This window comes from Oncorhynchus mykiss, chromosome 1 (genome assembly GCF_057628025.1).
Source record: "Oncorhynchus mykiss isolate SJ-2025 chromosome 1, ASM5762802v1, whole genome shotgun sequence".
Classification (NCBI taxonomy): Eukaryota; Metazoa; Chordata; class Actinopteri; order Salmoniformes; family Salmonidae; genus Oncorhynchus; species Oncorhynchus mykiss.
This window is the reverse complement of record NC_143022.1, coordinates 18198883-18212231: the sequence shown is the minus strand read 5'-3', so window position 1 is coordinate 18212231 and position 13349 is coordinate 18198883. Positions and strand designations below refer to the sequence as shown.

General features: G+C 39.6%; 1 protein-coding gene across 1 annotated transcript; it reads right to left on the bottom strand.

Annotated features, from left to right (window-relative positions):
* Positions 1–872: 872 nt before the first annotated feature.
* On the bottom strand, positions 873–13340 carry LOC110492686 (transcription factor JunD). Its single transcript, XM_021567175.3, has 2 exons — positions 10755–13340; positions 873–3371 (listed from the first exon to the last, which is right to left on the bottom strand). The coding sequence occupies exon 2, from the start codon at positions 2206–2208 to the stop codon at positions 1390–1392; it is 819 nt and encodes a 272-aa protein (XP_021422850.1). The 5' UTR covers positions 2209–3371; positions 10755–13340; the 3' UTR covers positions 873–1389.
* Positions 13341–13349: the final 9 nt, after the last annotated feature.

The following is a 13349-nucleotide window of genomic DNA, read 5'->3' as shown; positions in this document are numbered from 1 at the left end:
CTCTAGGTCTTCCTTTCCTATGACGGTCCTCATGAGTGCCAGTTTCATCATAGCGCTTTATGGTTTTTGCGAATGCACTTGAAAAAACGTTCAAAGTTCTTGACATTTTCCAAATTGACTGATCTTCATGTCTTAAAGTAATGATGGACTGTAATTTCTATTTGCTTATTTGAGCTGTTCTTGCCATAATATGGACTTGGTATTTTACCAAATAGTGCTTCTGCCCTTACCTTGTCACAACACAACTGATTGACTCACATTAAGAAGGAAATCAATTCCACAATTTTTTAAATTTTTACAAGGGACACCTGTAAATTTAAATGCATTCCAGGTGACTACTTCATGAAGCTGGTTGAGAGAATGCCAAGTAAGCAAAGCTGGGATCAAGGCAAAGGGTGGCAAGAATCTCAAATATAAAATATATTATGATTTAACACTTTTTTTAGTTACTACATGATTCCATATGTGTTATGTCATAGTTATGATGTCTTCACTATTATTCTACAATGGAGAAAATAGTAAAAATAAAGAAAAATGTGTGTCCAAACTATTGACTGGTACTGTATGTGTTGTGCAACTCCATAAACAAACTGTTGTACAAAAAAAACATGTTTTTATTCATATGAAATCATATATGATTTGAATAAGCTACAAATGTAGGTATATCATTGGATTTTAATGTTGGGTTGGACACAAGTTTTAACTTATTGGAATTCCCAAATATGTATTGAGCAATATCTTACTGTGCCCCACCCATTAATTTAGTCTATTGTGCAAACGCAACTGGTATAAAGGCCTACAGTGGAGACATTGGGTACAGGATCTTGCATCAAAATTTATCAGAAAATTAACACAACAGACAGCAAAACATGTGACTTGTATTATCAAGCAAAGTTTATTTGATATCAGAATCCAAGTAAAAATAGGAATGTGAAATAAACTATTCAGTGCAACAAAAGATGACAGCTTCACATTAATATAAGAAAACACTGAAATAAGACACTGTGGAGCATTGAATATAAAATGTACATGTAATCTGTTCATAAATGCTTGTTTAAAAACGTTAAAATGCATAAGAAATGGCATGTGCCCAACCCTGTTAGGTAACATTCGAGTTTGTCAATAAACATGCAAATACTTTTTACTTTCAGTATAAGGCTATGATATAGTAATACAATGACGGTATGCTGGTTTGGTCAAGTCTTGGGACTGTCTATGTAAAGTACACCAATGAGAAATAATGTGTAAACAGTATACAAAAACGTACATTAGTGAAGTCCTTTCAGTCTGTAACGTCGTTGGCTCCATGCACATAGTGGAAATATTTGAGAGCCAACAAGAAAAGGTTCATGAGCTTATTTATGCTGGTTGACAAATGTCATCCTGCTACTAGTACACTTGAACTTGATGTGGTGATAACTGGCATCCGCTGTTCACATGATTCAAAACCTTTTGTTTTAGCTGAGCCACTTGTTCCCGGAGTACATTTGCCGTTGAGGCTAGGTCAGTGTTTTGAGTTTTTAGGTTCTTAACTTTGTCCTCGAGCCTGGATATCCTCTCCAGTTTCCTCTTTCTACACTTGGACGCAGCAATTCTATTCCGCAGCTTTTTCCTCTCGGCTTTAATGCGCTCCTGCGTGTCCATGTTGATAGGCGACAGTGGCGGACTGTCGCCGAAGCTGTGCACGTCAGGGACTGTCTGCGGCTCATCCTTCAAGGATTGCAGCCGGGAATGAGCTTGCTGTTGTGTGGAGCCTAAATGATGAGAGGGGGGTGGTGGGAAGGGGACAGTGTCTGTGGAGTAATTGACAGTGGTGCCCAAAGGCCCATTGCCGTAACTGTTCAAGTTCGTATAGACGGGTAGGTCCAGGTGTATGGTGACAGGAGCAACGTTGGTGCTTAAGTCCATACTGTTCGTTTGAGCGCACGTTCCGCCGTTCAGCTGGTTCTGTTTGTGTAAATCCTCGAGAGCCTTGACGAATCCCTCTGCAAACTCCTGTTCGTCGGTTACCGACTTGGGGTAGAGGAACTGAGAGGTCGGTGTTGTTGTGACCATTCCGTTGGACTGAATGATGAGTCTCTCTAGCTCCGGGGAGGCCAGTTTCAGCAGGCCAAGGTCCGGGGAGATGAGGATGCTCTCGGTGTCGCGGAGATTGGGCTTTAAATGTGTGGAATTTGCCAGGTTTAAAATCATGTCCTTCTTCATCATATTAAAACAAATAATAATAATTCTTAGATGACAGCAGCTGTAACAATTCAGCACACCCTCACAACAGAAAGAGGGGTTCCCATAACAGCTCAGTTGTTGAAGAGAAAACGATGCGTAATTTGCGCACAATCAAATCAAATACGCGTTTAAAGTTTTCCTACCCTTGTCCACGTTCAGTGTATTGGACGTATTTTCCTTCATTAATGATGTCCTTTTTTTGTTTTTCCTTAATAAGAAACAATTAATAAGAAACAATAGATGACCAGCCTCCAGCTATAGAGGTAGAAGTTTCTATGAGTGCGCTCGCGCGCTGCCTCCATCTTTTCTATCCTCGTAGGTTCCATTGTGTCACTTCAGAGCGCGGAGATTGGACAGAAATGACGTTTTTCCAGTATTTTATTTGAATAAGGGGACGTACCATTCATATTACCATGGAAAAGGCGGGTAAACTGCAAACAGTGCGGTGCATTGTGGTTTGATGTCATAGCAAACCTTTGGATCGAGGCGTGGGGGTTGGTCAGTGCTTGTTTTCTTCCCTATTCTATTTATTTTGCATTTTGTACAGTAAAACAAGTCACTATTAAGTGTCCCATAACATTATTTTGACTTTATCTAAGAAGTGTGGTGCAGAGCTGGTTATAATTCCAATGTCATCCCCCTGAAAATATATAACAAATATTACAACAAATATTATGGTAGAACTCAAATGTGCTGGTTGATAAAAGACAGGTGGCAGCGTGACGATGTGGCGAACTGGTCTGTCTGCCCAATATAAATGATCAAATCAGTTGGAGGAATAAAAATACCATAAATAGGAAAGTATCCCAGTTTCATTTGAGGACCAGGATGTTGACTGCTGTGCTATACAGATTGCAAAATAGCTGGGAACAGATTTTTTGTGTACCGATGCCATGGCACAGGGTGTATGAGTTGATATATAAAACGATGCAAGATTCAAGAGGTATTTTTAGTATTATTATGATTTTTCGGCAGGAGTGTGAGGCGATCTTGGAGGGTTGGTGGCCTGGCGGTTGGGAGCTTGGGCCAGTGGCCAATAGGTCACTGGTTTGGGTCCCCGTTTTGACCTGGTGGGAGACCTGTCGACATGCTCCTGGGCAGGGCGTTGACCCTGGTTGCTTCTGTGGGTTGCTCTGGATGGGAGTCTGTTAGATGACAATGTAATGTAAATGTTGAGCAACTTCACTGCAGGTAGATTGTATGTTTTAATATATAAAAAATAAAAAAACATTTAAATAAAAAGTGTGGTGAAAAGTCAGACAAAGAAAAAAACAAATGGAGAAAAGATGTTGGGCCAGTAACTGAAAAGTAAACAAACCCAAACCGACTGGGTGACAAATCTGTCAATGTGTCATTGAGCAAGGTACTTAACCCATATTGCTCCTATATGTCGCCGTCTGCTAAACTGTCACAATGAGTATGGTTTTTATGTGTTTTTATAATTAGTTTAGTGAAAACATACATAAAATGACTGTCAGTGGATTCAAGGTCACACAACAACTGATTGACACAGGAAAGGCACACTCACATGTAAAGTGCTTGCCAGAATCCCATTACTACTACAGAAACATCAGATATCAAATTACCCTCAATCAACCTCACTGGTGTATATCTGTGTTGTCACTGTAAGGGGATATACAGTTCCTGCTGCCATTGCCTGCCTTTGTGCCCTTTAGCAAGGCACTTAACCCCCCACAACAACTGATCCACAGGCACCCTGCTCAATACTTATGTAAATAAGGTATTTCTGTTTTTTTTTTAAATAAATGTGCAAAACATTTCTAAAAAGCTGTTTTCGCTTTGTCATTATGGGGTATTGTGTGTAGATTGATGAGGGAAAGAAATGACTTAATACATTTTAGAATAAGGCTGTCTACTTCCCCAGCATGATAAACTGTTCCTGTAGATGTCTAGTCATTGTGCTAATGCTAGTTTGTATTAGTTTGCGAAACTACATTTAACTTCCTTCATACTGGACACAGAGACATAAAAATGGTATCCACCAGTTCATCTGACTCTGGAGAAGTAGCTTCATTGCCAAAATCTTGAACTATTCCTTTAAATACCTGTCCCATAGGCCATACTAAATCAACATATTGTTTCTACACGCAGATGTTATAGAAGATAATTTTCCACTGCTGTTATTAGACACAATCCGATTTGTCTCCTGTGAATGGAGCTGCTCAATTTCTAGAACAAAACATTGAAGTGCATGCACTTTTAATCTTATTTTTGAAACTGGCTCCCCCAGTCTTCATACTGGCATGGTAAGGGTTACACCGAGGAGGCGTGTGTGCGTCATAGGTAGGCCCATCTCTGCAAGGCATCGTGGGGGCGGACCCGCTCAGTGGGCGGACCACGTCTGTCTGTGATGTAAGAGAGAGAGCAGCAATGGAACTCTCAGTGGCGGAAGTAAGGGGTGAAAAGGGGGAGGGGGTGAACGCTGTTCACTGAACAGGCAAGATATTTATGTTAGAAAGAGCTGAATCAACAGTGCAAAGCATGCGGGGGTGGTCCTGTGAGAAAAAAACTGTCAGTTGAGGATAAAAAGAGGCAGTAACGTCTCCTATTTTTTTTGTTGCAATGTGATCAGGGCTGTTGTAGCCTGCTCATTCTATAATACACATGCTGTTGCTATATATGGTATTGTGGCATGACGAAAAAGGCCATGCAGTTGTATGTATTCAGATCATTAACATTGTTTTATGACATCATTTCAAGGCTGAATGATCTAATGATGATCTATTTTCAGTGAATAACCCAACAAGTCATAGATTTAATGAATACGACAAGGTGGTTATATCAGTTGCTGAGAAAGTATATTATGTACAGGGCAAGACCCTATATGTGTTACTGTCAAGGAAGAATGACATCACCCATGTACAGAAGAGTCATGCACCCCGAAAATCTGAGGGAGCACAAAGTACATGAGGATGGCTGGTGGGTGGTCCGGAGAGGGGCTAGGTCCTCCGACCATAAATTTGAGAATTTTGCATTTTTCAAACACGTGAAACAGCTCATTATGCTTAATTCTATGTCAAAAGTATGTACAGTTGAAGTCGGAAGTTTAAATACACTTAGGTTGGAGTCATTAAAACTCGTTTTTCAACCACTCCACAAATATCTTGTTAACAAACTATATTTTTGGCAAGTCAGTTAGGACATCTACTTTTTGCATGACACAAGTAATTTTTCCAACAATTGTTACCAGACAGATTATTTCACTTTTCTTTACTTGAGAACCATTTAGAGTTCAAATAAAACTTTCGAATGAGTGAAGCTTTTAGAGAGAGGTTTAGTGCTTTATATTTAATAATCTCAACCCACCCAATTCATATTCATATTTTGTCCCAGATAAAGCTAAATATTTTTTGCTCATATGATTTGAAAAATTAATCATCAGGAGTAGGCAGCGCCATAAGTAAGTGAGTAAACTGAGATATGACTAAGGAGTTAATCAGGGAAATTTTTCCATAAATAGACAGGTATCCACCTCTCCATGGTTGCAGGATCTTGTCTATTTTTACAAGTTTTCTATTGAAATTCATTGTGGAGAGCTTATTTATATCTTTTGTGATATGAATATCAAGTATGTCTACTTCACCATCAGCCCATTTTATAGGTAAGCTGCAGGGTAATGTAAACGTTGTCTTTTTTTAAGGATCCAATACGTAATATTGTCCACTTGTCAAAATTAGGTTTTAGTCCAGAGAGTACAGAAACGTTATCTAGATCTTTAATGAGACATTGCAGGGATCTAGCTTGTGGACTTAACATAGAACTTGAGTCATCGGCATACATGACACCTTTGTTTTTAAGCCTTGGATTTCTAATCCTCTAATGTTGTTATTGGATCTGATTTTAATAGCTAGCATTTCGATGTCCATAACGAATAGATATGGTGACAGCGGACACCCTTGTTTAACTCCTCTTGACAATTCAAAACTCTCCGAGAAGTAGCTGTTATTTACTATTTTACACCTGGGGCTGCTATACATTATTTTTACCCATTTTATAAGAGAATTACCGAAATTGAAAAAAATCCAGGCATTTATAAATAAAATCCAGTCTTACTTTATCAAATGCCTTTTCAAAATCTGCTATAAATACAATTCCTGGCTTCTTATATGTTTCATGATGTTCTATTATTTCTAGTAGTAGTTGTATATTATCTCCAATGTATTGTCCATGTAAAAAAAACCTGTCTGCTCAGGATGAACAATAACTGGTAAAACCCTTTAAATTCTGAATGCTATGCATTTTGCTAGTATTTTTGCATCACAACATTGAAGTGTATGGGGCCTCCAGTGGTTTAGATAGACTGGGTCTTTATATTTGCCATCTGGGTCTTGTTTTAATAATAGGTAAATCAGACCTTCCTGTTGAGTACCTGACAGACTACCATTTCTATAGGGGTAGTTAAAACAATCTAACAATGGAGCTTTTAGTATATAAAAAAATACATGATATACAGTGCGGCAAAAAAGTATTTAGTCAGCCACCAATTGTGCAAGTTCTCCCACTTAAAAAGACGAGAGAGGCCTGTAATTTTCATCATAGGTACACTTCAACTATGATAGACAAAATGAGAAAAGAAATCCTGAAAATCACATTGTAGGATTTTTTATGAATTTATTTGCAAATTATGGTGGAAAATAAGTATTTGGTCACCTACAAACAAGCAAGATTTCTGGCTCTCACAGACCTGTAACTTCTTCTTTAAGAGGCTCCTCTGTCCTCCACTCGTTACCTGTATTAATGGCACCTGTTTGAACTTGTTATCAGTATAAAAGACACCTGTCCACAACCTCAAACAGTCACACTCCAAACTCCACTATGGCCAAGACCAAAGAGCAATCAAAGGACACCAGAAACAAAATTGTAGACCTGCACCAGGCTGGGAAGACTGAATCTGCAATAGGTAAGCAGCTTGGTTTGAATAAATCAACTGTGCGAGCAATTATTAGGAAATGGAAGACATACAAGACCACTGATAATCTCCCTCGATCTGGGGCTCCACGCAAGATCTCACCCCGTGGGGTCAAAATGATCACAAGAACAGTGAGCAAAAATCCCAGAACCACACGGGGGGACCTAGTGAATGACCTGCAGAGAGCTGGGACCAAAGTAACAAAGCCTACCATCAGTAACACACAACGCCGCCAGGGACTCAAATCCTGCAGTGCCAGACGTGTCCCCCTGCTTAAGCCAGTACATGTCCAGGCCCATCTCAAGTTTGCTAGAGAGCATTTGGATGATCCAGAAGAAGATTGGGAGAATGTCATATGGTCAGATGAAACCAAAATATAACTTTTTGGTAAAAACTCAACTCGTCGTGTTTGGAGGACAAAGAATGCTGAGTTGCATCCAAAGAACACCATACCTACTGTGAAGCATGGGGGTGGAAACATCATGCTTTGGGGCTGTTTTTCTGCAAAGGGACCAGGACAACTGATCTGTGTAAAGGAAAGAATGAATGGGGCCATGTATCGTGAGATTTTGAGTGAAAACCTCCTTCCATCAGCAAGGGCATTGAAGATGAAACGTGGCTGGGTCTTTCAGCATGACAACGATCCGAAACACACCGCCCGGGCAACGAAGGAGTGGCTTCGTAAGAAGCATTTCAAGGTCCTGGAGTGGCATAGCCAGTCTCCAGATCTCAACCCCATAGAAAGTCTTTGGAGGGAGTTGAAAGTCTGTGTTGCCCAGCAACAGCCCCAAAACGTCACTGCTCTAGAGGAGATCTGCATGGAGGAATGGGCCAAAATACCAGCAACAGTGTGTGAAAACCTTGTGAAGACTTACAGAAAACGTTTGACCTCTGTCATTGCCAACAAAGGGTATATAACAAAGTATTGAGATAAACTTTTATTATTGACCAAATACTTATTTTCCACCACAATTTGCAAATAAATAAATTAAAAATCCTACAATGTGATTTTCTGGATTTTTTTCTCATTTTTTTCTGTCATAGTTGAAGTGTACCTATGATGAAAATTACAGGCCTCTCTCATCTTTTTAAGTGGGAGAACTTGCACAATTGGTGGCTGACTAAATACTTTTTTGCCCCACTGTACCTCTACCGGTATGCCATTAAGCCCTGGGGTTTTTCCAGACTGAAAGGATTTAATAGCCTCAAAAAGTTATTCCTCTGTAATTTGTCCTTCGCACTGATCTTTCTGTACATTTGTTAATTTTCCATTTTTTATATTATTTGGAAAGAAAACCTTACCATAATCTTCATTCAGTGGGAGAGGATGAGACGGAAAAGAGGACATCTGCCTAAAATAATTTGCTTCTTCTTGTAAAACATAATTTGGAGAATCATAGATGACTCTGTCTTCAGTAACGAGTTTTTGCAAATTATTTTTGTTAGCATTCCTGTATTGGAGATTCAGGAAGAATTTTGTGCATTGTTCTCCATATTCCATCCAGTTTGTTTTATTTTTGTAATAGATTACATTAGATCGTTCTTGAATAAGTTCCTCAAGTTCTTTTTGTTTTTCCTCTAACTTATTTTGTATCTCTGTAGTATTGTTTTTATTGCTATCTACCTGTACTATTAGTTCATGGATTTCCCTGTTAGTCTTGTTTCTTTAGCCAGAAACTGCTTTTTTATTATTGATGTATATTGAATTGAATGACCCCTGAAGGTACATTTAAAGGTATCCCAAACAATAAGGGGATTTACTGAACCTATATTATCCTGGAAGAATTCAGTTATTAATTATTTTGTCTTAGTTGAAAATACATTGTTCTCCAGTAAACTTTGATTAAATTTCCAATATCCCCGTCCATGTGGAAAATATATAGGAGTTATGTGAATGCCAATTAGATGATGATCCGATTGCATTCTGTCTCCTATTAAAACTTTCTTAACCTTTAATGCAAGAGAGAAAGAGACAAGAAAGTAGTCAAGACGACTAGCTTGATTAAGTCTCCTCCATGTATATCTCACTAGGTCGAGGTTTTTTAGTCTCCAAATATCCAGTATTTCTAATGTGTCCATAATATTTGTAATTTCCTTAAATTACAAATATGATAGTTTGATGATAGTTTGTAGAGTGATTACCTTTTTGTTAATTAATATAATCACACCCTTTGAGTTCCTTTGTCCATGACAGAAAATTATTTCACCACCCCATTCCTTTTCCCACGCAACGTCATCTAAGGATGTAGAGTGAGTTTCCTGTACAGTATATGTTATATTCCTTTTCTTTTAGCCATGTAAAGACGGATCTTTTAAAAAAATAATAATCTGCCAAACCGTTACAATTATAACTAACTATACTTATTTCCCCCTTACCATAACTAGATACTATTCTCAGGCTAAATTGACCATAATTAGTGCTTGTAAAGTTACTGCCATCAGATGTATTATGAAGGTCAAAACTAGAGCTTTCAAATGTTCAGTTTTTTTGCCAGCTGATTCCAAGCAACGCTAGTGTGTAAATACTAGCGCTGCTAAAAGCAGTTTGCTTCTGGGTAGCTAGTTATGAGGTTGAGAACCTATCTGGGCTAACTAAAGCCAACTTCATAAAATTGCTAGGTGGTTAGTAGTATTAGAGGGAAATAACAACCAAAAATAACATAATAAACATACCCCCCCAAAAAATGTTTACAGAACAAATGAGGGGCAACGTGCCCCAGTGCCCCGTCAGGGTATGACACCCTTGGATGTAAGGATCTTATTCCCTCAGCAATTGAGCTATTCTCCAAGTATATATCAACTCCTAAATAAGAGCATTCCACCTGCATTTAAACCTCTTGAATGCATCTAACATTTGGAGGCAAAGTAATACATTGCTATTGATCAGATACACATGTAACTATGAAAACCTGGGTCATATTTAGTAAACACGAAATCAAAGAAAACAGCCCAAAAGAGAGTGAAACAGGGACATATTATCTGAACTTGTGCAATAAGAAATGTTTGTATTCTGTTTAACAGATTCGCTACAGTTTACCCTAATGAACAGAAACCTTAACTATAATTGATACTGCAATAGCAGGTTCATTATAACAAAGCAGGATAGGAGAATCAAGCCTGTACAGACATATGGTGAATTTAGAGTACACATATTTCAGTGCTACAAGTCAAGGCACAGTGTGATAACACATCAGGAATGTTTGGCATCATTAATGCATGCTGGGAATGGAACACCTTTAAGCCGTGGCCAGGCCCAGGTAATGAATAGGTCTAGTGTGTGCTAGGGTTGAGCAACATGTCACTTGCTGAGCTGTTGTATCAGAGGAATCACCCAATATTTATGTCCCCGATTGGAGTGGTTTAACGTTGTTTAAGGTATTTGGTGAGAGCATGTCTTCATCAAATCAAATTCTTTTTTTAGATGCATGCTGTAGCCTCGTTGTTACAGAACACTTTACATCCCCTCCAATGACAAGTCTGAGATGGAAGTAACAAGCAAACCTGATGCCAGGTTTCAGTGCATGTTATCACGGCATGATTGCTTTGATGTGAGTGTGTTTTCTGGCTTCACCACAGTTCGGTTTTGCAGTGTTTTTACCGTTAAAATGAGCAGGGGCAGCAGTTTCATGATACATGGCCTGTCTTCACCTCTGTTCCCATCATGTGCACTCCTCTTGGCCCATGACGCAGTTTCAACGTGTAGGTGAGGCTCCACACTCACGGCTATGGGGGAAACCCTGTGTGCAAGGAGGTAGAGGACTAGTTTCATGTGAGGTTAGAGCCTACGGTGGTTAGAGGGACACTATAATACCTGTCACACACACACAGACCCACACACACTCAAAGCCACAAAGCCACAGTAAGCCCACGTATCACAGCAGTGGTATTGTGCAGTGATTTCAATGCTGATGTGTTGACTGACATTTATCAATTAGTTGATTAATCATCAGATGTCCTTCTAAATAAGAAAAAAAAAGTTTTTGAAATGTCAAAGGTTTTTCCATTCATTCTCATCTCACTTTTGAAAAGAAAATAGAGGCATGCATATTAAGGATGTTTGGGGGGGGGTCAACAACACATCAATAATTGAACAATATTTTCATGGAAACCATACGATTAGTATTGGTGTATGAGCGAAAAAAGTTTGTTTAGTGGGATCAACGGTTCTGTGTGTGAATTGACTACTAGAGAGAGGAAATGACATAATAAACTATATTCTTTGTTGATTTTTCCTGATAGTCAAAGAAACCATAAATCACTGCAGTGAACTAAGCCTGGAAGGAATTCTGTGGTTCAGACAAAAAAAGTTGACCTGCCCTCAGTGCCAAAAACAATGCCTTTTTCAACATGCCCATCTCATATCAAGTCACAATGAAAAAGTAATCACTTTGACAGTGACACCTACTTGATGAAAACACAAAGATATGGGAATGCATTTAAGACATTTCACAATGGCAAAAAATATATATATGCCACTCAGCCACACAAATATGCCAAGGCTTTTAGCACTTGTGTTTGCCTAAAAAAAGGGTTGAGTCAGTATAATGCAATGAAGCGGAAGCATAACGGAATCAATGCAAACAGCCTAGAGGGGCTCAAAATGTTGACAGATGTCCTTACAAGAGAGCATGCTGTAGGCCTTCGATGTCTCAGATTAATCTAGTCAGTGTTAGTTCAAGGAAATAACCCTGTAACGTCATGTCTCACAGTCAGTGTTAAATACATTGACAGGAGACTAGGCAAACTCAGACAACCACTGGGGAGACAATCTCCAAAGTAATAGGAGGCCTTTCAAAACAGCAGCACTGAAATTCTCATTTCACCACTGAAATTAAATAGAGGAAAGGAAAAGCTTCTCTTTAATGGTAATGGTGAGAGAAACTGTAATGTTTCCTGGCAGCCTACATTAGATATGGGTTTCCATAAATACATGGACAGGCTGGTATATTTGTGCCCTGCAGTAAAAAATAACCCAGTTTCCCAAGAGAAGTGATGACATCAGCAGCCTGCCTGCATCAGCAGCCATCATCTTCCTCGGGTAGCAAGGAGGGGGCCATCGCCACGGCAACACCGTCATGCAATGTGACGCAGGTGAGAGAGTTGCAGATTAGAGCGAGGCTGCGTTTGGGTGGGCTGGTGCAGTGGTGTATTGGCAAACAATGCGTGGGAGGATGGGAGAGAAGGAGCGGAGGAGAGGAAGACAAAGACTAACTCTGAAATTACCCCCTCCTTCCACCCCCCTGGTCAAAGCCAGTTATCACAGCTAACATTTCAGGAAATAAATTACAGCAGATCTGATCCGCACGCAGATCTGATCCACACACCCCTTAAGCAATGACTGAGAAGCAGAGCAAATGGTTTTCCTCCCTCAGCAACTCACCTTTTTACGTCGTTCTGCATTTATGGTGAAATTCTGTCTCTCAGAATGAAAGGGAAACTGACAGCGAATGAATTCCAATGCAGCAAGAAAAAAGCTTTTAGCAACACAGTTAACACTAGGCATACTAGTGATTCAGAGATGCCGAATCCTTTTTTTTTAAAGAGAGGTTTCCTTTTCTTTAGTCCAGCCACATATATGGTATTGTAGGGATAGTGGGAATGTGTGTTCCAATGCATCTGACATGACACAGATTGATCAACCACATGAAAGCTGATGGTAAAATGTATATCCTTCCAATCTTCAACTCCTTGGGGACTACTTCCTTTGTTCTCGCGTGATTTACGTGAAATATGTGGACACCTGCTGGTTGAACATCTCATTCCAAAATCATGGACATTAATATGGAGTTGGTCACCCCTTTGATCCTATAACAGCCTCCAATCTTCTGGGAAGGCTTTCCACTAGATGTTGGAACATTGCTGTGGGGACCATTTAGCCACGAGCATTAGTGCGGTCGGGCACTGATTATGCCTTGCTCGCAGTCGGTGTTCAAATTCATCCCAAAGGTGTTCGATGAGGTTGAGGTAGGGCTCTGTGCAGGCCAGTCAAATTCTTCCACACCGATCTTGACTCACCATTTCTGTATGGACCTTGCTTTGTGCATGGGGACATTGTCATGCTGAAATAGGAAAAGGCCTTCCCCAAACTATTGCCACAAAGTTGGAAGCACAGAATCGTCTAGAATGTACGCTGTAACGTTAATATTTCCCTTCACTGAAACTAAGGGGCCTAGCCCACTACATGAATAACAGC